Source organism: Tetrao urogallus (genome assembly GCF_951394365.1).
Source record: "Tetrao urogallus genome assembly, chromosome: 3".
NCBI lineage: Eukaryota > Metazoa > Chordata > Aves > Galliformes > Phasianidae > Tetrao > Tetrao urogallus.
In genome coordinates, this window is record NC_136815.1 from 13,343,529 (window position 1) to 13,370,302 (window position 26,774).

The 26,774-nt window shown below is 40.2% G+C and overlaps 1 protein-coding gene across 1 annotated transcript in view; it reads left to right on the top strand.

The window, feature by feature from the left end:
* The window catches only part of SAMD12 (sterile alpha motif domain containing 12), a gene marked incomplete at its 5' end in the record, with an annotated part of 174,980 nt that overhangs the window by 22,174 nt on the left and 126,032 nt on the right, over positions 1 to 26,774 (top strand). The window contains 1 exon segment of the mRNA XM_079533835.1: positions 25,125 to 25,254. Coding sequence (XP_079389961.1) covers positions 25,125 to 25,254 — 130 coding nt within the window.

Sequence of the window (26,774 nt, forward strand, 5' to 3'; positions counted from 1 at the left end):
TTTTTTTTTTTTTTAAGGCTTTTTTAAGGTTAGGTACAGTAACAATTCAGTGACTGAACAAAAAAAGAGTATTCCCTACTGACATCAGCACAGCAAGTCTTACAAATATGTATACAATTGTGATGTTTTATTCTAAAAAGTAACTACAATGTTAAATGTTTTGAGCATTACCCTCAACAATAAAGGCTTGATATGAATTCTACAGTATGATATTTATCTAAAATGTCTAGTTATGAGTACAGCTTAAACTCATTTCATTCTGTCTTTGTCACTGAGCTAGATCCAGGTTGAGCTAGAATAGAGCAAAATCTCCCATTGGACTCAATCCTTGTAGGTCCTTCTGAACTCAGATTATTCAACATTCTATGAATATCACTGCTTTTTGTAGTCTGTTTTGTGGCCAGTTACTAAGCAAGCTACTGATCTCTTTTGAGCCCCTGGCAAACATGTTTGTGCTGTGTTGACTCGAATAATTTATATGGTGTAAAGATCACCAAATTTTGCATGGCCTTTGAGACAAAGTTCAGCTACAATGCACTTACCCAGCCTTTTGCAGATAAAGGCAAGCTTGGCTGCCCTGTTTCAACCTCATCAGATGCAAATCTACCCAGTGTTGAAGACTCAGATATGTTTAACTTGGAGGAGATCTTAAAAGCTTGAACATGAACAAGCTTAATGACACAACAGGGCTTCCAGCTGAGAACAGGCTCATAGCTGTCATGGAACATAGACAGATTAAGCTCATCTTCACTTACAAAAGGCTCATTCTAGTGGAAAATCAGAATGAGGTGTATTGGTGATTTAATACAATGGAATCTTTCTCTACTGTGTGAGCTGTATGTTGGACTGATGAGTAGAAAACCATTTCCAAGACTCTGTGCTGGGGGTAATCAGGGGAAGAGGGGAAACATGCTGCTCTCAAGGTAGTAAAATCAGCCATTAGCTGCCTACATCTGATTGCAGTAGTTTTATGTAGAAAGAGTGGATCATGCTTTGGATTTACAAAGAAAAACCCCAAAAAACAAAAACACATCTGACCAGCAAAATAACCCCACCCTGAACTAAACGTTTTGCTTGATGGAAACCTGGCATAACAGCATCAAGCTAATCAAGTGGGCTGCTTTTTTCCACCCTGTTAGTTGCTTTGTGGTTTTTCATGGCTGGTATTAATTTAGTGATGTTTCTCATTTGGATTTATATGTTGCTGCTTGAGATGGCATGTCTTTTGTGGCTTATTCTCCCTTCATTTCAATATCATGTTGTTTCATCCTCTAAAATGAGAAGGTATAGTTGGAATTGTGACTTGTGTGGCTTTAAGATTGAAAGTAAGCTGTCTTTATGACATTTGATACATGCAGTCATATCTGTACAGTGGGAAGATGAGAAGGAATAAAGAAAGTTTGGTAAATAAAACATTTGAGCAGATCCATTTGTTTTATATTTCCTCATTGCAAAGTTATTTTTAAAAAAGGTTTCTTTGCAGTCTTGAGTGTTCAGATAATATTAACACATGTGCTGCATCCACAGTAGAGAGACTTGCATCACACAAAGCAGTGCAGTGCACTGAGTGCCCTTTCGGATGCCTTATACAACATCATCTCTGCTTTCAGCTGTCTAATTTGTTTTCATTGGGATCAATTCCAGCACTTCAAGCCACTGGCAATTCTAAGGTTTTGCTGTCCAAAGAAACAAACAGAATCTCCTTTCCGATGGAGCATGTCCTTCTTTTTCTGTCCTCAGCTATGGTCTTGGGGAACAGCAATAACTCATGGGCTGCAGATGAGTTTTAAGTTCTTTTATGTTGTTGCTGTGTTGCAAACATAGAAGTACAAGTATTTGTTTCTAAATTTGGGACACAGGCAGGAAAAAATGTAGCATCAGCAAAGGAGCACTCATTTAGAAGCTCCTAATGAGTATGGAATCTAATTTTCATAGAGTGAGGTGCAGTTTAAAAAGGAAAATGGAATAATGATCTGTTTTCCTTGGACTCTGCTAAAGACCCAGCTTGTTACATATATCAAATATAAGCAAGCCCAAGAAAGTTTGATTCCTTTTATCTAAATGATGTTCATGATTCATTGATGCTTTAGAAGCACACTTTTTGTGTGTAGACAGTTTATTTAACTAGAACCTTCTACATCTAACCTCTTCTGCGTGTGTTTTCTGAGATTCTCTATTTTACTGATACTACTTCTGAGTTCTTTATGTGGGCCCAATTTTTTTTTTTTTTTTTTTTTCCTGAGACCTACTTTAGTCCCAAATGGCCTGCCTCATTGTGTTTATACGGAGATAACTATATATGATGCTGTATGGTATTGAGAAGTGTAGTAAAACTTTCTTCCTTCATTAGAGGCTTTAACAGGAATCCTTTCTGAACCAGGTTCAGAATATCATCTGTAGCACAAAAAGCTCTTCCAAGGCTGCCCACGTGCTGTACCCATGAAGTGCTGTTCATTGCTAGCATGAGACCCCAGTCTGAGCTGTTGCTTATTAGAATTTATTTATATCATGGAAACATAGAATAGCCTGGGTTGAAAAGGAGCACAGTGATCGTCTAGTTTCAACCCCCCTGCTATGTGCAGGGTTGCCAACCAGTAGACCAGGCTGCCTAGAGCCATATATTATATATTACATATTATAAGTAAATAATAACTTTTAAATAAATTTATAGTTGATTTGGGGAGTTTTGTTTCTGAAGTAACGTGCTTATATCTGATTTGTCTCGTTATGTGGGAGCATCAGTAGCAAATAATAAAGGTTTAATAATGGCAGCCACTGCAGTTAGATGTTTGTGTCAGTAATGGCAGATTTTTATCTGAGTTACAGCTGAATTAACAGTCCTTTGTTATGTCCATGAAAGCTCTGTAAGGAAGCTGGTAAATGAAGAGAAGTGTCTTACAGTGTCTTCTGTTGATGACTGCTGCGTTGCCTCCAGCAGAGGATACTTTTTGTTATAGTATATATGGCTCAGTATTTCTTGATTGCTTTTGTTTTCTTAGAAAGTAGTTTTTTCCTTGTGACACCAAACAGCATTGAAAGGCTGCCCCACTCACTAGCAGGAGGAGAGTGTTTATTGCTGCCTGCTGGGCTCTGATCAGGATCGATGTGAGTAAAAGCAGCTCTTCTACCCTCATAGAATCATAGAATGGCTTTGGTTAAAAGGGACCTTAAAGACCTTCCAGTTCCATCCCCCTGCCATAGGTAGGGTTGCTACACACCAGATTGGACTGCCCATCCGAACTCACCTTGAGTACCTCCACTGATGGGGCATCCACAGCTTCTTTGAGCAGCCTTGTGCCAATGTTTCACCACCCTCTGAGTTGATAAATTTTCCCTGATATCTAATCAACATCTTCCTTTTAGTTGAAAACCACTCTCCTCTTGTCCTGTCACAGCTTTCTGGAGAGCTCAGCACTGCCACAAGAGTGCTTTGGATCTAAATCTGGGAAAGTGTCCCAGCAGAAGCTATAGCGCTTCTAAGTAATGAGGATGGTTGGTAGATTCTTTTCAGAAATACAAAAATATTGTATTACTGTCCCTACTCTTCTGAAACTTTCTGGTGACCATAAGATATATGAGCAAGAACCCAGACTTCAGCTGACTGAAGCTGACAAATGTTGGCCCTGGGCAGCCTGGTCTGGTATTAAGTGTGGAGGTTGGTGGCCCTGCCTGTGGCTGGGTGGTTGAGCTTGGTGATACTTGAGGTCCCTTCCAACTCAAGCCGTTCTATGATTCTCCTGGGAAAGTGAAGATTCAGTCTCATCCTGCCTGGTCTGTTCTACTCCTTAGGGTTTTGCTTTGAAATTGTGCAGCTTGGTGGAAGGGTATCTGAATTGCAAACCCATAATTATATTCCCATGCAGGTGCAAATCCTGGATGCTGAAATGGTACCTTACTGATAGCAAGGTGTATTTTGTAGACAGGTAGGTAACAATCTAAAGGTACTACACTAAAAACCACTTCCCGCTATTAAATAGATAGCTTGAGTGTTGTTTTTAAATTAAAAAATAATAAAAATTAAATATAACTTTTTTCCTCAATCTCCTCTCTTTGAAATAGTGAAGAAACACATACAGCATAGGATCTTTTGTAGGACTAGCAGAAAAAGCAGCAGAACCTGAGAGCACAGTACGTCTCAAGTAGTTTTATACTATTTTAATAGTATTACACAATTGAAATAATTATCCTTCATGGCAATAAGCCTTTCTAATCCCTTGTTCTGTGGCTATTAGTAACGCACAGTGGTTATCATGCTTGCTTCTCCCTTTATTTTCAGTGGGCTTTTTCTGTCATTTTTTGCATAATTAGAAGTATCTATGATCTTGTGCTTTCAGGTTCTGAAATTTTTGATGTCTACAAACCTTTCTTTCTCAGCTTATCATTTATGATTCTGACTTGTCTGATGTCTCAAAGGGGTGAGTTCTACCTCTGTCCCAGGCAGTGAAATGGGAGCACAGGGTTACTCTGTGCATTTCAGGCAGCTGCGGCTCTTTTGTTTTGGTTTTATTCCTCACTGGAGGGAATGAAGTGCTGGAGTAACTTTACCTGCATGGAAAAGTTTAATTGTATGGTTCAGAATTGAAATTGTAACTAGCCAGGAAAAGAAAGAAACACATCTGGCTTTTTGGGGTCCTGTAAGTCAGCTTTTTTAGGAGGATTTTTTTTTTGGAGTCCACGTATATTTCAGTATAGACTATTTTTCCCCACTGCTATATCTTGCATCCTTGTTATGTGATGATCCTTGCTTTTTTGTGCCATGATTTCTGCATTCAACATGAAAGATCTGTCTTGTCCTGCTCACCAGTGCCCTGACTGCATACCTGCGGGTTCTGAAATATCATATAACCTGACAGCAGCTGCATACAAGGAGATCTTACCTGAGTTCGTGCAGTGTGCTCTACCCAGGACTGTATAAAGAAAAGAGGGACGTCTCTAAAGACCATTTTTTCTTTCCCTTCTCAAGATAGGATTGCTCTCCTACTGCATTTCTTTTTCTTCTTTCTCCCCATAGGAATTCCAAATAACTAGCTCAGGCTGATACTTAGCTCTTTAGATGGCTCTACAGAGGGCAGATGAAGTTTACTCAAAGAAGATAAGACCACTATTGACCTTCTGAACTACTTGATGGGGTCTTTTACAAAATTAATCTTTATGAGTAAGCTTTTCAATTCCATCTACGTTACTGATAGCAGGAAGAGAATTTCCTGTTTTTCAACCCTCTTCTCATTGGACTTTTATTTAAAAAAAAAATCATCAATGAAAACATCCTCAGTACTTACACGAGCACAGTGTAGATGTGAAGGAAGGCAAGTTGTTACCTGTAGGAAATGGTGCAGCCTATGACCCTGCAGTGTACAAGGGTGGTGCAAACCCACAGCAAAATGGGGACTCCAGGAGCAAATGTTTGCATGTGTAGGTTAGGAAGGAGCAGATGGCTACAAGAGAGGGGCAGCAGTGGGAGCATAAGGAGGGAAATGTAGACTGTTTAGGCTCCTATTGTCCTGTGAAAGCTATCAATGTGAAATTTGTGTTCTTTCCTGTTATGCTAATTCGAATAGGAGCAGCAATGCAGTACTTGTTAGCAAACATAAGTGGTAAAAAGCCGTGGTAGCACTCTAAAAGTAAGTGAGATGTTTAATACTATAGACACATGTAGACACAGACTCATTGTTTAGAAGTGCTTCTCTTGAGCAAAAGAGAAATACAGATAAAAAGATGGAACGGCTTTTAGAGGAAAAAGCAATTCCATGCAGCGTGCAGATGCATAATGTACTTACACTGCCTGTTCTACTGCTTGCCCTGTTTTGAAGCTGCTCCACAATGCCATCCAACACTTCTGCTTTCACTTTGAAGCTACATTCAGGGTTTCATGGAGATTGCTTCAAAAATGAATCAGTATTTTAATGACACAGATGCCTTGATGGGGAAGAAAAAAAATACTGAACTGCCCTTTAAAGAAAATAATAGAATTCTGATTAGAAGGATTACAAAATGTAGTATAGAACAATTTAGCATTTAAAACAGGAAAGCGGTTTAATGCTTCATTGCTGGCACTGTGGGTTCTGCAAATTGTGCATCTCATCTGTGCTGTAACAATAATTTCATTAATCTGCCACATGTGTTCACTGGACGCTTCTGACAAAACTGATTAGCAGTTGCTGTAGTCCACTTTTCTCTCTACAAATGAGAATTTCTTTACCATTTCAAATGACATAATTGCTTAGCACTGTAAGTAAAAGTTACAATCACAAAAGGGGCGTGTAGATGTAATAGCCTTGATAATGCCTGAAGGGCTTTTCTTTTGTTATCAAGCTTTCACTCAGTGCAGAGGTATGCTAACGAAGGAAGTGATTTCGTTAAGAGGTGGAAAAGGATGGCTGGTCAGTGGTCTTCCCTCACATATAGTGAGTGGAATAGAGCTTGTTGATGATGAGGGCAACTTAAATGAAGTGCCTGTGTGTAAGTGAGGTGCCTCAGCTCCTGTTATGTTTGCTGGAAATCTAGTCTACATACTTGGAGACTAGGGGAGGTTTAAGCTTGACTTGAAGTGAGCGGAACTCAGCTGAGACTGCCTACACTTCATGGATTACATTAACACTAGGCCAAAATATGTCAGTTCTGTCCTTAACCTTACCAGCCAGCCCTTCTATTTGATATTAAAATGTCTAGTTAATTGGTGATAGGTGGGTGGTTGGACTGGATGATCTTGAAGGTCTTTTCCAACCTTTGGTGATTCTGTGATTCTGTAATGGAGGCAAAATGTTATGTTAGGAGACTGCTTCAGAAATAGCTCTTACCTCAAAAGTTATACATTGAATACTTAGCCATAGTCATGTGCCTAGTCCATTTCATGATCAAAGTGGTCTTCCAGCACGCAAATGCTGCCTAAGCTGGAAAAAAATCTGTCCTTTGAGTTAAATGGAAAAGATTGGAATGTGTGTGTCTTCTTTTCTGCTTCCTTTCTTCTAACTGATCTTTTACTTTAAATCCTGTTATTCCCTAGAAGTGAAGTTCTTGATCTGTGTCTCAGTTTTTCCAGCTGTAGAAAGATGATAATTAGGATGAGTTAAAACCGTGGTTTCAGTAGAAAGGTGAGCTTTGAAATAAATCTGCTACCAATGTTTTCTTGTGTATGCATACATGTGTGACATTGATTCTCCAATAGCTTTGCCATGTGTGCCCGAAGCGTGGAAAATACTGATGAGGCCGGGCTGCAGCAGGATAATAAATGTAGTATGTTGTCTGCATGTTCCTCTTCTTGTCCACAGGGACAGATTCTCCAGCTGTTTTCCATGGTGGGCAATGGTGAAGGCCTCCATTGGTGCTTTGTCTGCAGTTAAAAGTGCAGTTAACCTACGGCAGGGCTCTACCATGTTTGGGGCCAGTAGTCACTGTAAAAATGCAGACAGTAACAGTGTTGGAGATCAGGGAGTCTTCCTGGCATAGTCTAATTTCACATTTTGCAAACACTAATTCTTGTGGTCATGTCTGAATGTGGATGCCAGTCAGAAGTGTTCCTATTTTATCTCTGGTCCACAGTTAGCTGCAGATTGGTTGTAGCTGTTGTGCCACTGCAGAACGTGGGAGAAGGACTCCCAAATTTTAAAGCAGCCATGTTTGGTGATGCTTTGTATTATGACTTGGGCAAACCAAAAGTAAGGAAAGTGTCATATTTAATGAAAGACAATTCTTCCTTTTCCCCTGCTGGTGGTTTTTTGTTGTTGTTGTTGTTTTTTTGTTTTTTGTTTTTGTTTGTTTTGTTTTGTTTTGTTTTTGACCAGTTGCTTGGTAAGCAGCATGGAGTTCATTGCCTGTGATGCCACAGTGTGAAACCCAGGCAGTGCTTTCATGGCTTTACATGCCTTTCTGCCACCTTTGGCTCTTCTGGGCCAGGGCTGCTAGTTCTGCTAGAGTGCCTTTGTGCTGGCATTCAGGGAATTTGCAGGGTGAGTCTGAAACCAAGAAGTATATGCAAGTATGATGGACTCTTAAACAACTTAAGTTTGCAGTGGGAGGGGAGGGGAGGAGGGAGAAATGCAGCAGCATGTTTCTTTGAATTTTGGAAGTGTCAGTGTTACTGTGCAGCTGAAGCCTCCTGCACTTGGATGCAATGCTGTTGATGGTTGGAAGCAGGATCAAGCCTCAAAATTAATTTCTCTTAAAGAGAGATTATAGAAGATGAATCCAATTCCTTCATGAAATGTCACGAGTTCAGAAGAGAAAAGATTACCTTTTGTTTTTAGGCTATTTACTTATTTACTTGTTTCAACTTTTGGGCAATATCTTGTTCTGTCCATGCTAATCTGTTATGTTCTTCCATTCTCTTAAGTATAGCAGCTTTCATGTTTGATCTTCTAGCTCTAGGGGACCATACTCATTGACACACGGTCTCTTTTTGCTCACGTTTTGTCTTCACCTCTCCTGCCAAATCGATACTGTTTACTGCTACAGCTTCTATCATTTCTTGTGATCCATCCACCCATGGGACTGCTTCTGGAGAAGGTCTAGAGTGCTACTGCAGGAGGAATTATCTGGGCAACATGAGCCTGTGCAAAGAGTGGCAACTGAGGAGGTACATAAATTAAAAGGCATTGCTGGTGTTTAGGTTTAGAGAGGAACTACAGGAGTGTGACAGTTTAAAGGGAGGAATGGTAGGTATGACAAATGTTCAGGAGATAACAGGTAGAGTCTGTTGGACTGCAGGAGCACTAAGACATCAGATTTCAATTGTGTTGTGAAGGGATTCCTTTTAGAGTCAACTCTTCTCAAGGATTATAAAACAAGACCAAATCCACCTGCATGACAATGGCGTGATTTCAGAGATTACGACAAAGCCGCCACTTGCATTTTGGCACTTACTCTTTAATTCTTATATTGAAAATGTTACCTTCTTTATTCAAGATCTCCACAAAGAGTTCACTAGAATCAGAGTTAACTATGACCAATTAAGAGAGATGTAGTACTCACTCTTGCTTTGCAAACTGTAGCCTGAAAGAAGAGATGCTGATCCTAGCTCCTGCAGTGCAGTGCTTCCAGAGTCCACCTATTTCTGTTTCTGATTGAATAACTGTCAGAATCAGCTCGGGGCTTACTAGCAGCCCAATTGAGTTTGAGCAAAAGCTCAGCATGGGTTTTGGGAAACAGCCGTGCCCATTTTGTATCTCATAGCAGCCAACAGATGTGGTCTTTCAATCCTTGCAACCTCAAAAGCTGCACTAGCGGAAGCAGCAGTAAGTTACTAGGAAGAGGGAGGAAGGCCACCAGTTTTGGTTGTAGCAGGTTGTTACACTGACCATTTTTCATAAGAAAAAACATTGAATATACTCTGGCTTACCTAGAGGTTAGCACACAGCCGTCATGATCACCTTCTGAAATAACATAACAATTCTTGATCTCCTTTACCCCCTAACTCCCCTCCTAGAGTTCATAGATAGTACTGGTAGAGAGAGTTCTCAAAAGATATACTCGATAGAGTGAATATTTCTGATTTCATCAGAGTCTAGGAATTAACACTGTGATGATGCTCTTCTAGGGTTAAATGTGTCCTTAACATGTGTATCTAAAAATAGAAAACCTTCAGCTCTGAGCAAGCAGAGTTACTACGCATCTTGAGGCCTTTTCTATCCTTTACATACAGCATCTCATAAGAGGGTATTATGTTCTGCCTGTTTTCCTTTTTTCTCTAATGTCTGTAAGTGCATCCATCAACTGCTAATGACTTTTCTGACCTAGACGTGCTCTACATTTTTGCCTTTTTTTCCTTGCTTTAAACAAAAGCATGACAATAGAGTCTGTATCTAATGGTTTTAGAACTGCTATTAATTCATCTTTCATTCAAGGCTGATTGCTTTCAATCTTAGCAGTACGCTTTAGATTGCCAAGGATTTTCTGAATGTCTTTTCATGAAGAGAAGGTAGATGTGATTGAATTTCAGCATGCTTTTCTCAATGCACTGTCTCTTCTGTAAATACAGCTTGTGTAAGTTTGATTATTTTAACTAATCATTGTCTCTTATCTATATTCCTATGGGAGCTAAGTACTAGGGGAGGGTAGTTCAAAGTGGGAAATTTCAGCGAGAAAGTGCAGTGAGAGAAATGGGAAGAGGAGGGGGTCTGACTGCTAGAACTGCTGCTGCTCCGTGGAGCGTGTGAGCTGTCTTGTGACCGGTGAGCAGGTGAACAGGTTAAATGGCACAGAAGAGACAAGGCAAGTGAGACAGAAAATGTGAAAAGTACTGTACGCCGCTAGGAGAAAGCTGAATTCTTTAAAAGCTAGATTATCTGGAAGCCTCATGCGGTGCCTTGAAAAACTGTCTGGGTCTGTCAAAATGCTGTCTGTCAGTAGATGGTGCTCTTTATATCAGCTATTTACTCGTGCTCCTTATGCTTGACCATGTTATTGTGTAAAAGTCTGGTAACGTTCCTTAATAGTTAATTTCTCAGAATTCTGATGTCAGGGAGATCAGGAAACTTGGCCAAACTGCCAAAAAGAAAGAAAAATTACTAGATTACTTTGAAGCATCCTCCACCCCTGATTTTTTTTTTTTTCAAACTTTTTTTGCTTGAGAATGTGTATTGTTTTGAACTTGAACAAATAAAGAAGCTTCCAGCAGAAAAACCTTGAACAAACATTGTAGATTGGAGAATGTACAGTAGACTAATGCCAAACTGTCTGGCCTGTGAGACATTGCAATAATGTGGCTTAGAATAAAATGGCAAAGCAGATGCCTGAGGGACGGGATGGCATTTGGAGTGACTTAGGCTTGAACCTCATAAGGTTCAACACAGCCATGTGCGAGTTCTTGCACCTGGGTTGTGGCAGCTCCCAATATCAGTACAAGCTGGGGGATGAACTGGTAATAAAGCATAGCTCTGCCAAAAAGGACCTGGGGCAACTGGTTGCTGGCAAGCTGGACATGAGCCAGCAATATGCCAACCGTATGACAGGCTGCATTAACAGAAGCATGGCCAGCAGGGTGAGGGAGGTGATCCTGCCCCTCTGCTCTGCTCTGGTGAGGCCTCGCCTGCAGTACTGCATCCAGATGTAGAGTCCTCAGTATGGAACAGACATAGACCTGTTGGAGTGTGTCCAGAGGAGCGCCACTAAAATGATCCAAGGGATGGAACACCTTCCACGAGGACAGGCTGAGAGAGCTGGGGCTGTTCAGCCTGGAGAAGGCTGCAAGGTGACCTGGGAGCTACAGGAAAGAAAGGGGCAGAGTCTTTAGCAGGGTCTGTGGTGACAGAACAAGGGGAAATAGTTTGAAACTAAGAGGGGAGATTTAGATTAGCTAGAAGGAAGATGTTTTTTTAAGGTAAGGGTGGTAAGAACGGAGAGGTGGTGTCTCTGCCCTGGAGACATTCAAGGTCATGCTGGATGGGGTTCTCAGAACCCTGACCCAGCTGCAGATGTCTCTGTTCATTGCAGGGGATTTAGATTAGATGACTTTTAATATTCCTTCCAACTCAAATGATTTTCTGTTTTGACAAGTCCTCTGCAGTTCTAAAATTCTCTTTTGCATATCAACTTTGCAATTTTACCTGCTGTTTCTGGATAGATAGGAACTAGCTTGGTTTCAAATGTAATGCTTCTTAGAAAGGACTTAAATGAATCAATATGATTGGGAGTTTTACCTGGAGTCATTTTTCATCTGTAGTTGGATGGATATAAAAAGCTGCATGAAAATGAAGATTACCTTATTAATGTGATTGAAGTATTATTGGATCTGCCTGCATTTTTCATTATTCAGAAAATATGCCAGCTCTGGAGGAAAAAAAAAATTAAACATGTTAATTGTGCAAAGATATCACTTGCTGAAGGCTGCTGTTGAAATGAAAGCCCTGATCCAGGCAGCAGAACAGCATAGCCGACCTGAAGTGGAATTTGAGATGCTGAAAGCTACTGCGCTCTTTATGCAGTGCTCTGTGTATACAACAGCAGCTACTTAACCAAAGGGTGCATTTTAACTTGTGAGGGGAATTTACCTTTGGAGTGACGCTTGAATTCCCTGCTGTTCACTGCTTGAAGTGTTGTTCTCCCTACTAACAAAAACTGAATGATTAGCGTGGATTTTCTGTGTAAACTTAAACTGCAAGCGAATGACCCAAGAACAAGAAGTCAATTGTGTTCCTTTCAGAAATGTAATTACAATATTTTTGGTTCTTATTCAGGACTAGTTTTTCCAGCATGTTGAATTAGATATCCCCTCACATATCTTTTTCCAGGAAGGATACATATGGCATGTACTGAACTCATTATTGCAGCTGAATATTCCTCACAATACTGAATTTACCTTCTTGCAGCCCTTCCGTCACACTCTTCTCCTTAAGACCTAAATTCCTTATCCTGAGGTCAGACAAATGTAACACTTGCAGCCAGTCATCTTTATCTTGAAAACCTCAGCTCGCTGTTTCTAGGGACATCTTACAGCTGCCTGCCTCAGGAAGGCATTGCTGGTGCATGTGGGGCTAGATTTACAAAAGGTACCGGGAGCCTGGGTTCCTGCAATGCTCCTGGGACAATCCCATCCCACGCACAGCTTACTCTAGGAGGTAAGTTCTGCACAGTATCCTTACTGCCCTTTGCTTTTCCGTTGTTATCCTCTTGTCTGTTCTTGAATCTGATCTGCCAAGTCCCATGTATGTAGACGTTATGGCTCCAAATACCTAGATTCTTGGGCAGAGACAGCAAGGTTTGCACATTCCTCTGTTTCCTTTTCGATTGAAGACAAGTCTGTGACCTTTCTTTTGCTGTGGCATTTGTTTGCCTGATGGGAAGAAGTGCTTCCTGTAAGGGAGGGGAGCTGTCTCCCTTTAGCCTGGATTGGCCTTTGTGTGTGTGGGCCTCGTGCTCTGCATGTTCTTGTTGGCTGACTTGGGCAGCTTCCTAGCCAGAGGGGCTGGCCTTTGTGAATCTGTTTGGATGCTATTTGCTTTCCTAATAAAGAGATGAAAGGGCACTGTAAAGCTTAAGCTCTTTCTTCTGAATGTAGGACTTCTCAGTGATGATAAGAGAAAGTAGGAATTCCCTCATTAGGGAGCAAACCTACTTTTTTCAAAAGTAATTAGCAACAAATTAAATTGATGTCAAAAGTGCCCTGCATGCTTTGAAAAATAAGTAGTGTATGTGCCTGCTAGATATTTATTTAAGTTGAGAAATCCATTGTGACCTTCAACACAGACATTGCAACACTAGTGCGTGAGTCAGATGGCAGGGCTGATCTGCCTCCCATCAACACTTACCTCCTTCCTTTGCTGGGAGTGTCGCTGGAAAGCAAGAGGTTGACCTGTCAGCTGAAGCTTGGGGAACTTGAACTCACTTACATGTCTGTCCTATAAAGTTGTTCTGCTCAAAATGCACTTGGCTCAAGAGAATGCAGTTAAGAGTCAACTGGCAAAGATATTCAGAGAACTTTGATTGCCGTCGGGGTGTAAAATGCCTTGGCTGCTTCTCTTGCCTTCTGCATATGAATGAGCCTACCCATAAAGACTAAAAGTTGGCATGGTAAGGTTATACTACTTTATACAGTACAATCCTCTTAATTGGCACATCTGCTGGAAGCAAAGGTGCCAAAAATGTGATTCACTCAGGAGTAAACCTTGTAAGAGAGCAACTAGTCATTATTTAATAAGGATTAAGATCCTCTCAGGATGTTGAATGTTCTCCTTGTACAAATGTGCTGTCACTGAGTTAATGACAGAACTAACCTCACTACCTGTTAATGCTCAAGTAACAATTTGCTTTATAGATCTTCTCATCCGGAAATGTTTCTCTGTATCTTTAAGATCAAAATTTCACCTCTGACATACAGTACGTAATAAAAAAAAGTGCACAGCTACTCCCCAGACGATAGGTTATGGCATGTCAAGTATTGTCTATGAAAAGTACTATAATTACAGATAAAATATAATATAGTATATATATAATATATATAATTACCCTTCGAAAGGGTAGATAACTGCAGGACAAGGGGAAATGGTTTTAAGTTGAGGGAGGGAAGGTTTAGGTTGGATGTCAGGGGGAAGTTCTTTACAGAGAGAGTGGTGAGGTGCTGGAACAGGCTGCCCAGAGAGGCTGTGGATGCCCCGTCCCTGGAGGTGTTCAAGGCCAGGATGGGGCCCTGGGCAGCCTGGTCTAGCATTAAATGTGGAGGTTGGTGGCCCTGCATGTGGCAGGGGGGTTGGAGATTCATCATCCTTGAGGTCCCTTCCAACTCGGGCCATTCTGTGATTCTGTTATTACAGATGGAAGGGTCTAGATGTTGTCTGTGCTGCACGGCTTTGCTGTCAGAGTAACTCCACCAGCAAATCCCAAGAATAAAAAAAATCTTCCAGTATTACTGGATGAAAACGCCCCTCAGTGCCAAGCACACTGCTTTGGCAAAGCTAATGTTCTGCCGTAGGTGTGTATTTATTTATGTCACCAGAAAGCACAAATTCCATGCTGGCATTATTAGGTAAATGTTTCTGAGATTAGGTCCACTCTGTATTTGAACAACTTCTTAGTTCAAATATCCTGAATGTTTCACAACTTCAGAAAAATTTATGCTTTTTTTTTTTTTTTTTATGCTAGATTTACCTGAGATCTCAGGAAGAAGAGCGTACTGCTCTGTACAATCTTCTTTTCCATGAAATAGACCAATTTGTATTACAGTAGTATTCCTTAGCAGAAATGTTAATTTCATTAGCCTTAGAAAATACTATCAGTAAGTTACACTTCATAATTTTAAATTGCCACATTTCAGTTCATATTCATGTTAGTATGAATAATGTGAATGTGAAACAGGTATGCTTAAAAGTCGCAGTCTCACAGTCTTGTCTAACTCTTTTCATTTCAAGGCAGTTTTTTAATTCCCCTTGCTCACTATTGGTAGCCAAGCTATTTTTGGACATAAGTGACTGAGGAGCTGCAGGTAGGTATCACCTAAATGTATGTGCTTGTGCATGAGCACTCCTGTGAGCTACAGAACAAATGAAAGCTGAGCAGTTTCTTTTAACACTTACTGAATTTGCAAGTATGAAGTCAAAACTTTGCTCTTTTCAGATCTTTGTGTTTTACTCTTTTTTTTTTTTTTTTTGTTTTTCTTTATAGTTTTTTAATTTAAGAGCAGTGAGATTCCAGTGTATCACTGTTACTGTTGTGCAAATTAAATGTTTGCGGTGTTTGGCTGGTGGATTTTCTTGTTGCTTCAGGCTGTATTTTAGCTGGCTTTTTCTATACCACTATCTTAAAATAAGATTCCATCTTATTTTATTCTATCTTAAAGTAAGAGAAATTCCAAGGAAATGAATGGAACTTCTTAGATGCCTCGAATTTATTTTAATGGCATTGCTAACAAGCAGTCTCACTTCAGTTTGATCTTGGATGCAGCTGTCTGGGATGCTGCTTGCTGAAGTGCCAGGTCTGGTTTCCAAAAAGGAAAAAAATAAGTGTGAATGGAGACACCTTTGTAATGATCAGTTTTATGGGTAGATTTGGGGAATGTTTCTTTCTTATTCAGGCCTGGGGAAAATATTTTTTGACAAATAGAAAATTTCCCCAGAAGTGGAATTGCAGTTGTGCTGGCAGTACTTCTGCATTGGGGGCCAACTCTTAGAAAAGGAAGGGCTACATTTCATAGCTGTCTTTAGTTTCTCGCTAACTCCTGGTCCCTTTCCTACTTTAGCCTGGGTGGGCTTGAAGTTACAGCATTTGCCACAACGGATTGGTCTTCTGTGCCTCCTGCCAGGCTGAGCAGACTGTTAGGTGGTGAAGACCTGCACTGTAAATCTCCTTCACAGTGGGTGCAGTGTTTAGTCCCAAAGACAGGATGCAAGATGCGCAGAGCAGCCTGCAAGTTGTGTGCTTTGTCAAGGGTGAATGCCTCGAGTTTGATTCTCACTGTAGCAGAAGGTTAGGCACAGAAGTGAGCCTGTGCTTGTAATAAAGGTCATTAATTACTTGATGCTGTTGTTAATACTGGGTTCTTCATTGAAATTATTTGTTTCTTCTTTCATTCATAAAATCATAGAATGTTTGGAGTTGGGAGGAACACATAAGTAGCCCTCTCAAGTAACAGTAGCGCGCAGAATGGAGAAGTTCGAGGAGAAATGTTTTGTCGTGGTTGGAGGCATGCTCATATTTCTGTGTGAACAGAAATTGTCCCAGCACTGTGCAGGATCTCAAACAGGATTCTGTATGGTGAAACAGAAGGGTTTATATTTACTTTATGAAGCTTACAATGAGTGATGCAAGATAGTATGGTTAAAGCCCAGAGTTTGAGAGGGAACACTTGATTTGAATTGTCTCAGGTAGGAGGAGAAGAACCAAAGCCACATCAAAGAAGTATGAAGCAACTGTTGTGTTCTGTAGGTAAAAATCCCCACCTGACACAGCATCTCTTTGTGTCTGTGTTTTCCTCTGTAAGTACCTGAAATCACATATTTAATTTTTGAACTGAAAGGGACCTTCTGCATTGAGTGAGGTGGCTTGACAAGCTAAAAATGCCCAGTGTTTTTAGATGAAGTGAATTTTAGTGTTGCACTCCTTGATTTGGATTTGATCATCAAATCCCAGAATAGGATATTCTCCTGGTCCTGTTTGTGTTTTTACTGTAAGCATTGCTGGCCTGTCACTCCCAGAAGGGATTCTCAGGATGCTGATATCAGAGCCGATGCTGAGGAGAGCTTTGTCTTCACCTTCCTCATCCTGACATGTCAGCTCTTTGCAGTTTGCTGATAATACCACTACAATTTAGCTCAATGCCAGTGTGTGCCATCATGAGTCTTGTTTTCAGGGTGTGATATCTCCTTGAAAGAATACTCGTATGAAAAAGGTATCATTTTATTTATTCTTGCTTGTTTTGATACTATATTTATCCCAATCAGGATAAATACCCCATGCTATTTTATTTAACAGCACAGTTCATCCTTTCTTGTTGATGATTACACTTGTGACAGCTTTAAGAGGGAGTTAGCTACCTCTAACTTGCTTTTACTTCACAGACTGATCTCATTATTTTTCCTAATTTGTTTCCTTTGTCTGTTTGTGTTGCACAGAAGCATGTGGCATGCATACTGATGGTAATGGATTGAATTGATCAGGGCATTGCTTGAAAGCTTGAGAAAACCTGTCTCTGTGATCAGGTGATGGTGGTGCACTGACCTGGGACCTGGGGGGAGATATTTCCCCTTGTGCCAAGATGGCACAAGAGTACCTTTCTTCTTCCTACAGGAAGCAAGACGATAAGAACAGCAAATACTCTCTATAGGAACTTATCCCCTTCTCCTGCATCTTTCATAGCTTTCCCACCTGTTTTCAGTCTTGCCCCTAGCTGTTCGTTCACAGAGAGAGCTTATGAGCCAGAACTCTTTCACCTTGTGCTTGAGCCCACAGCTGACACACTTCTGGTGTTATTTTCATCTTTTGCTCTGTCCCCACACTGGCTGACTATCCCTGTCCCTTCAGGGGCAGTGATATCTCTGCAAGTCCATGAACTTCAGGTGTCTTTGACTAACACTGAGTTAAATAGGGATGTGGATTTGGAACCTCAGGTACCTGTCTGCAGTTCATGGTGCTGTTGCAGGCATGGTCAACAACTGGCTGTGGAGTTGCTTCTGCTTAAAACAAAGAAAACCACACATAAAACAGCTCTATATATTCTGACTGTGGATTCAGGGAGATCAGGCTGTCCAGGGAAGTGGTGGAAGCACCATCCTTGGAGGTTTTCAAGAAATGTGTAAATGTGGTACTGAAGGTCATGGTTTAGTGGGCGCAGTGTGATGGGCTGATGATAGACTTGATGATCTTGGAGGTCTTTTCCAACCTCAACGATTCTACAAATCCGATAGTATTACAGCTCTGCTCTGATCTGTCTGAACACCAATGGTGGAATTGCATACACTTGTAGCCAGCCTTGTCTTCTGTGGAATCCCAAACATGAACCCTGATGTCAGGAAGCATGGTGTATCTGGACCATTCTGGGGAAGGGCCACATGAAGAGCAGTGTATGCGAGTGTCTTTCAGGCTAGAAATATGTTTAAAAAAAAAAAAAAATAATAATCATTGCAATTATTTACCATATTGACTTTGGTTGCTTTGACACGGTGACCCAAGTAATCAGTTACATTGCAACTCTTTGAATTTCTGATCCAATTAGTTTTAAATATTCATTTTTTAAATCAGTATATAAAAAAGATGCATTACAGTGTTTTCTATTTGTTATTTTTAAGCAAAAAAACATGCTTTGTTTGCTTGGCATGACCTTTTCTTCTTTTCTTAGCATTAAAATTCTCAGTAACAGGCAGGAACCCAGCACAGCAGAGGTTTCAATGCTTTATGGGTGTCTGCTCATTACTGTTATTTTCTTTCATTTTTGCTACAAAAGTCTCTAAGTATGACTACCTGAGAAAATGTATTTCTGAATCGAAATGTTTTCTTCCCAAATTCATCAGTATTTTAGGATAATGTATAAAACTACATTTACAACCTTTTGTCATTTCATCTGTTCTTTACAAAACTGAAAACAGCTTTTATGTTAGCCGTTGGTTCTGAATTTTACATAAGCGGTTTAATATTAGCAAAGTAATTTGGAATATATGAAAAAGATTCTTATTTTCTTAGATTTAGAAATATGACAAACATCTTCCAAAAAAAAAAAAATATCATTATTTTGAAAGTCTTCTTTGGCATTGCTGCTCCTGCTTCTTTGTGTCAGAAACTATGAAGGTGGTGCTGTTAGCATTACTGCCTTAACAGCCTGAAAGATTTGACAGTAACTTATATAGCTTCTTGGAGCTGCGAAGCTTAAATTCACTGCTGTATATATATTTTTATCAAATACAGATAAAAATCATTTTTCCAATTATAAAATATTTCATAGTTTGCTTGCGGAAGATATTTGTTTTGATTTAACAAATATTTCCCTCTCAGCTTCCTGAGCAATGCGATCCCTTTTCTTTCCTCCCCTTCTCCCTGCTCCCACCCATCAGTGTTTTTTCTGATGCATTTTGATGTTCCCTGCCCATCTGACCATCACTCTGGGAGGTGCCGGCCACCCATCTCGCTCTCTCTGTCCCCTGCTCTCAAATGATTGCTGCTGCTTTGACTTCTTTGATTTAAACTGTAACTACAGATCAGAGGATGACTTGTGATGCATGTTAGAGCAAAATCTGCCTTAATGCTTGGATGGGTGCCTCTTTTACCGGTCTGTTTTATGGAATTGATTTTTTTTTTTTCCGGCATAAGTTGTGAGGTTTGGCTTCAGATAAATGTGTGTAAACACGTATCGACTCAGCCGAGATGTCAGGAGCAGCATGTTTTTAAATTGGGTGTTTCAAATGGTATGGGGCAGCGTTCTTCCAGCAGACCTGCAGCCTTGTTTGAGTGAAGACCCTGATTCCAGATGCCTGGATTTTGTAATCCAAGTAGGCTCGTAAATGCAGAACCAAAAATAATATTGGTTTGAGAAGCTCTTGAAAACAACTTGGAACATTGTATATAAAGTCTTTTTAAGAATGGGATTGAAGTCTCTGACACTTAAACAAAACAAAACAAAACAAAACAAAAAAAAAACAGCCTTTCTTTCTGTTCCAGAGTAAAATACCATAAATAAATACAAATTCTGGTGAATAAATTGATCTTGGATACTTGTCAGCTTTGGTAAACTGCACCTGTAAGGCGGAAGAGGTAACTTGTATGTCATTGCTGTGGAGGAGCAGGGCTTGACTGCTGATGCTATTTTGGATGCTGAAATACACCCTCTAATAATGCACTAGCTACAACCTTGATTTATCTATTTATTCTTGAGCTAGGTACTGTGTTCTCTGCATTGTGGAGCAAACAACATAAAATTGTCATGTATTTAATATGCTGATTCATTTCATTTCTCTTGGGAGAGGCATTTTTATAACTTGAGATACACTGAGCAAAAAAACGTGTTTAGGTAATTAGAAAGAGTTTGACACAAAATCTTGAAGTTTTTCCTTGAAATATACAAGAATACTGAGAACTGTGTGCTCTTCCTCCTGGCCCAGGTTTTGGCGCAGTGTTCTGCAGGATTATGTCTATTAAAATACTGCCAGCAAAGGAGCAAAGGGCAATTTTAGGATACATTTGTTAGGAAAATGAAAGGGATGGCCAGACCGAGGATTCTTGGGGCTTACTATTTGACTGAGCCGATAAATAGAAATAAAATAAAAACATAATGTGTTTTCTAGCTGTCTAGGTAGTTTGCATCTAGTTAGTGGCGGGGGACCCATTTTGTAGGTATGTTTATGATAAGGGTCATTTTCCTAGGTGTATGGGGAATTTTTTAGTGTAAGATCTAGCTTTAGAACAGGAAAGAAACTAGCAAATGAGTTCTGTGGGAGGAAAGTGTGCTTTTTAATAGCCTTACATCTAGAGCATCTGGTTGGAAAATATTTAGGGTATGATGTTCCAAAAATGATAGCAGCTACAACAGAGCTATTGCTCTAAAATACCTACATTCCTCTAACTAAGCAAGACTGTGCTAATTATAAAATTAAACATAAAGCTTGATTCTGGTAATATAAGAATGTCCTTTTTGGAGTGGTTATAAGTTAAGCCAGTTGTGTTTCAGTTATTGTAATTCTGCATGCTGGACATGAAGAATTAGCATATATGTTTGTTGGGCAGCAATCTGTACAATGCACGACATAGCTGTGCCATTTGGAACTGTCTTTCATTTCTGTAGGCACAGGGGGGAGTGTTACATTTGTAGTGTAACTGCTGATGAACTTGTTTGCCAGATATTTAACATGATGGTATTTAAACCTCTTAGGAGGAGAATAGCTGCTGAACCGAAAACAGCATCCTCGTACTCCAACCAAACTATCACTTACTGTGGGCTTTCAGCTAGGAACAGCTTAAGTCTATAGCCAGCTATATACATTCGCATGCAAGTATTTGTAATTTCAGTGTTTTTAAGAATTATAAGAGAAAACATTAACAAATTAATTTTTAGGGACTGATAGATTTTCCTCTTCAAAAATTTGGGTGCTTGAGAATTATCTTTAAGCAGCAGCTCATATAAAGACACACATGTCTAGGGAATTTTTATGGAATTGGAGAGACTGCTCGTTTGTATGGCTATTTTTACTTGTATTTTGCTTTGATGTATTTGTGAAGGAAATTCATTGATATATATACGTGCGTAATAAAAGTCAGCTGACAGGTACCATAATATTGGGCCCTTCATTGAAATTCAGCATCCTTTTTGACTCAAACTGCAATAACGAGTAAGCTGGGGAAGTTCAAAGAGAAACCTTTCATCTTCGTAGCTGCACAAGGAGCAGTTGCAGGGCACTTGCTCTTTATAATGAGGTTGTCCCTTCTCAAGATCTGTGAGTGTCTGTAGCAGGTTGCTGTATGTGCACAAGGCTGATGATGATCCCAGAAGGATTAGTGGTAAAGCAAGCACTATTCTGCTTACCATGCATTGTAAACACATCTGGAATTTTTTTTTTTTTTTTGTGGATGCAAGTTTGTCAGTCAGACTTCTGCCTTCTGCAGGGTGACAGCACAAGTGAAAATCAATTATTTGGAGTTGGTTTATGCTTTAATATCGTATCTTTTAAATGCGGATGGAGCCTATTCTTGTTTGAAATGGGATTCATGTTTCTTTGGTCTACGGAAAAAAAAAAGAAAAAAAGAAAAAAAGAAAAAAGGCTCAGCTAAGGGATGTGCATTGTATTATATATTCACCCATAACGTTTCTGCTGTTTACATGTATGAACTTCAAGTCAGGCAATGAAAAGAGAGGGAAAAAGTGGACATGAGAATTCAGAGGGATGTTTGATGTCACAATCTTAGCTTCAGTTTCATATTCCCTGTACCTCAGCTGGGATCTTTGGATGATGTCATTAATGGACTTAATAGAATCACTGAATCACAGAATCACAGAATGGGCAGGGTTGGAAGGGACCTCAAGGATCATGAAGCTCCAACCCCCCTACCACATGCAGGGCCACCAACCTCCCCATTTAATACTAGGCCAGGCTGCCCAGGGCCCCATCCAGTCTGGCCTTGAACACCTCCAGGGACGGGGCATCCAAATAATAGGACATGCAAAGCTGAGAACTGCTGTTGTCCGTCAGGCTTCTAGTAATGAAGATTTCAAAGCAACTTTGAAAAGGGACGCCTGGCAAAGTACATCTGCATAAATGCTTTATAACCCTGGGCCGCCATCATGTAGGAAATCTACCCTAAGTCATAATGGAGTTTGGTTGAGGTGACATTCCCTTTCACCTGAAATTTATATGGAAAAACTTCTCTGGAACCTTCTACAAGATTCCAGGAACTGGAGGGATAGGTATCCTGAATGTTTAGCAAGGGAATAAAAAGACTTTGAAAATGATTTCATTCTGTAGACTCAGTAATTTGACAAAACCGTGAGGTAAATGGGTACATTGGTATTCCCTCCAACTTACATCAGCGAAGTCTAATGTTAGATGTTCCTTGCGGGGAACAATGCATGTTTGAATAAGATTTTTAAGTCTCCTGGACAGACTGTTGAAAAACAACTCTTTAAATGTATTAGCTCTTTAGTTTTGTTCTGCCTGCGTTGATAAGAAGCTCTGAACTCCTATAGTTCTGTTCTTTTACAACTCAGTGTTTTTGTATGTTAAAAAAAGGTGAGTTGTTCAGTTAAATGCAGTGTGACATTATGCATGTGATATTGCAGTTGGCTTAATTTATGAGTCTTCTGGGTATGAATTGTTTATCTGGACAGAGAGACTATCTACTGTAAAATGATTTTACAGAAAAGTATTGAACAGTGGTGGTCTTTTTTTTTTTCATATAAGGAGATGGCTGTTTGAAGCAGAGATCTTGCAGACTTTGTGTGACAGCAATTTTAGGACAGTTAGATGAAAAATGAAGCAGAAAAGTTAAAACACATGTAAACATTGTTGTCACTTAGAGCAATGGCAGCTGAAGTGCTCAGTGTGTGACTGGACACCACCACCCCTTCCTGTGTGCAGTCCCTTTTCCTGTACAGAGCAGCCCTTCAGCTCACTTGCACTGAAAAGCTTTTTGTGAGATCTCCTCTAGTTGTAGAAGAATACATCTGAGGCTACTCCTGGTCTTCTGCCTTAATTTCCAAACTGAGAAACACGTCTCTCACTTTGCATTTGAAGTTTTTGAAGCTGCAGCTGCTGTCCTTCACGTGCAGAGTCTCACTCTTACGCTGTGCCTGGTTCATGCTGTATTCTGATTTCAATGGCCACTGCTGTGAGATGAGATTTCTCAGCTAAAAATATTGCTAGTTGTTGGTGACTTGTGTTGATCTGATTTACCTGGCATGCTTGCATGGGTGAGAGAGCTCAGGCTGCCTGGATGCCCTTTGCTTTTGGATTGCTGGAGCTGGGTGAGGTGGGAACAGCTGTATGCTAAGTAGGGAGAGCACTAAGGCTGGGGGAACATAGACAGTTAAAAAGTAGGGCCTTTAATTGATTTGTACCACTGTAGTCACAGAGTCATAGAATATCCTGGGCTGGAAAGGGCACGTAGGGATCCCCAAAGCCAGCTCTCAGCTCCATGCAGGACCACAAGAAAATCAGAGCATGTATCTGTCTGAGAGCGATGTCCAAGCACCCCTTAAGCTCCGGTACCTCGGCGCCGTGCCCACAGCCCCGGGCAGCCCGTTCCATGCCCACCGCCCCCTGCTGCACACCCTGACCTCCACCCGCCCCTCCCCTGACAGCTCCATGCCGTTCCCTGGGCCCTGTCGCTGTCACACAGAGCAGAGCTCAGCGCTGCCCTCCGCTCCCTGTGAGGAGCTGCAGCTGCCATCAGGCCTCCCCTCAGCTCCTCTGCTCTGTGCTGAACAAACTCAGGGTCTTCAGCTGCTGCTCGTACATCTTCCCCTCCAGGCCTTTCACCATCTTTGCAGCCCTCTTTAACTTTCCTAATACATAGAAGTCCTTTCTTCCTGGCTGACTGGTCAGCTGTCCTGCTGGCAGTACTGTGCGAGCAGGTGGGAGCGGTCTGATGTGGGCTCCAAGGTGGTTCTGCTGTGGGAAGCGAGTGCGTGAACTTGGCCCGCTGCAGGGATCAGTTGTTCAGTGGTGCTGGATTGTCCAGGCTTCCAGCCTTTCGCAGGACTACATCTATTGTTAGTGAAACAGTGAAGTTAATAAAGGAAGGGTTTGTTCCCTAAGCCAGGACCTTAATTTCAAGCTGACTTCTTTCCATTAGGACTCCTCAGTTCTGTTATTATGTTATGCTGTATGTAATCTGTACCTTCTGTGACAATGGAAATTGCATGGGCCTGGTGAAGAGCTCAAGTAGTTATGAGACTATTGGTAAACTTGCTCTATTTCCTTAAAAAAAAAAAAAAAAAAAGTGTGAAGCCTATATCCTTCTTATGCCAAATATAGTATTCTTTCGAGTAAGATGTCTCTTCGTTATGTCTATCTCAGAAGCATTTGTAGATAACAAATACATTTGGTGCCAATAATAGCACTCAGTAGTTCCAAGCTAACTTAAAGTACAAGACCATAACAAAACTCTAAAAAAATGGTACCCTGCCAGGTTGTAATTGAGGTGACAGCTATAGAGAAACAAAAGTAGTTCCACTGGAGGTGGGAGAGGCCAGGACTTTTAACATCTTGGCCAGTCCTTGAATTGACTCTCAGCAAAAATTGAATCTCTGTGAATACAGGGAATATGGGCAAAATTACGAGATTATTGCAATGAAAATAATAGGAAAAGGAAGTACTGAAATTAGACCTTTCACGTTTCAAAAACCAGTGTTGGCCTTTTGAAACATTGCCTTTCTGGTGATCTTTGCAAAGCATGTGGAAGAAGTTGGTCCTTTATGGTCAAAATCTTTCCAGAAAGAGTTTAACTGTTTCTCAAGGAAGACACAGTACAATGCATTTTTGTGATGCAAGGAATATAGATGCACTGCCTGCTACTGTTAAAAAAGCCTTCCACTGTGTGTAATCCCTTCAGCGATACAGTTAAAGAGCTGACTCTTGTGGATGTGCTGGTGACTGCCAGTCACAGCAGCTCTCATCTAGCATTTATTATTTTAATATTGCATATGGACACCAGTGTAAAATTTCTGAAAATGGTTAGCAAATGCATTATATGTTATTTCTCTTTTCCTTTCGTGTTTCTAGTCTGGGACTGTGAAGCTGACCAAACCTGTGGCATTATGGACCCAGCAGGATGTCTGCAAATGGCTGAAGAAACATTGCCCTAATCAGTATCAGATCTACAGTGAGTCATTCAAACAGCATGACATAACTGGTAAAGTATGCACTATCAGAAATATTTTACTTAAGATGTAACAAAATGTTTTACTTTGTTTGTAATAGACTGTGGCTGTACATTGAGGGGGTTTTGTTGATTGTATGACTCCAGAGTTGCAAGGTCTAGAGCAGGGGGACTATCCACTGATTGGTAAGGGATTCTCCTCTCCCTCTAAAACAGAAGTTTCAGATTATTCAAGATTAAAACAATAAGGAAAGAAGTCAGTCTTTATGAGGGTAAGGGCCACACCCTGTTCATTACAATTGAAACCCCAACTGTTAAGAAATATCTCATGAGAAAAAAAGAAAATTGTTTTTTTTTCATTGAGAAATATTTTTTTAGGTTATGTTTATATTCTTGGGGCTGGAAAGTGAGATCAATTGTTCCTCTCCCTGGGGCTGAATCGGGATTAACATAGCAAGTTTTTTCTTACACACATTTGTCTAACTCTGTTCTAGAAAACTGACAATGAAGAATATTTTTTATCTATTCTAGTGCTTTATGGTCCTTACAATTAATAAAAGAAATAGTATTTCTGCCAGTGAAACTGATTTCTGTCCCATAAGTAGCCGGAATACACATCATCATTTGCTTTCTTGCATGTCTTCCTTTATTTGATAGGAGCTTCCCACTTTATGAGTTTTCCTTGACTAGTCTAAAAAGTATTCATTCTGTCACATTTTTTCCCTCAAACACCCATAAGACATCTAAACCCTCATCACTTGCTGTCTTGTCAGCTAACCATACATTAAAAAGCATCCTCGTATTTTATTTTCTTATTTGCTTTATAAGTTGATATTGATTTTGTTGATCTCATTGGCTTTTTAAATCCTTTTCAGTTTCCAGTAGTAGTATATTAACTGGCCACTTTGAATTGGCATCATTCAGCTGAGTAGCTGGACTAATACAAATACACCTGTAACTTGGGAGTTAAAGAGCATTTTTACTCATATCACAGGAATTATTTAGTCTGTAAAAAGTTTCATGTGGAACATTAATTTGTTCTCTGAAGTGGTGGTATACAAAACATGGAATTGACATTCAACCATTTAGTATCACACAGTGATTTCTGTTCCACATGCAAACTCATTGTAACAATAATATATTGCATGTTCATTGCCTGTTTGTATACGTGTACTCGTGGTGTTTCAAATTTTCCATTGATTCCTTTTGTTACTCTTTCCTTTTTGATATTATAAGTAATTGCAAACAAAGCAAATTGAACTACTAACCTTCAATTGCTATAAGGCCCCGAATAAACATTTGCACTAATATGGAAGAGATTTTTTGTTTCAAGTTGGTAAATGTTTAGTTTTTGTACATAATTACTGCACCTATTTCCTCTAAGTTGTCGTCTGTTTCTCAGTATCTTGAATGTAGTCCTTAAAAACGGAGTCTGCATCTTTGACAAGTGTACAGAGCTGATTGGCTCCAGAGTGCTAGCAGAAAAGTTTGAAATGATGCTATTTTTTCTTTTCTCTAGTACTGTTTTACTATTACGTTGTCTCTTTAGAATT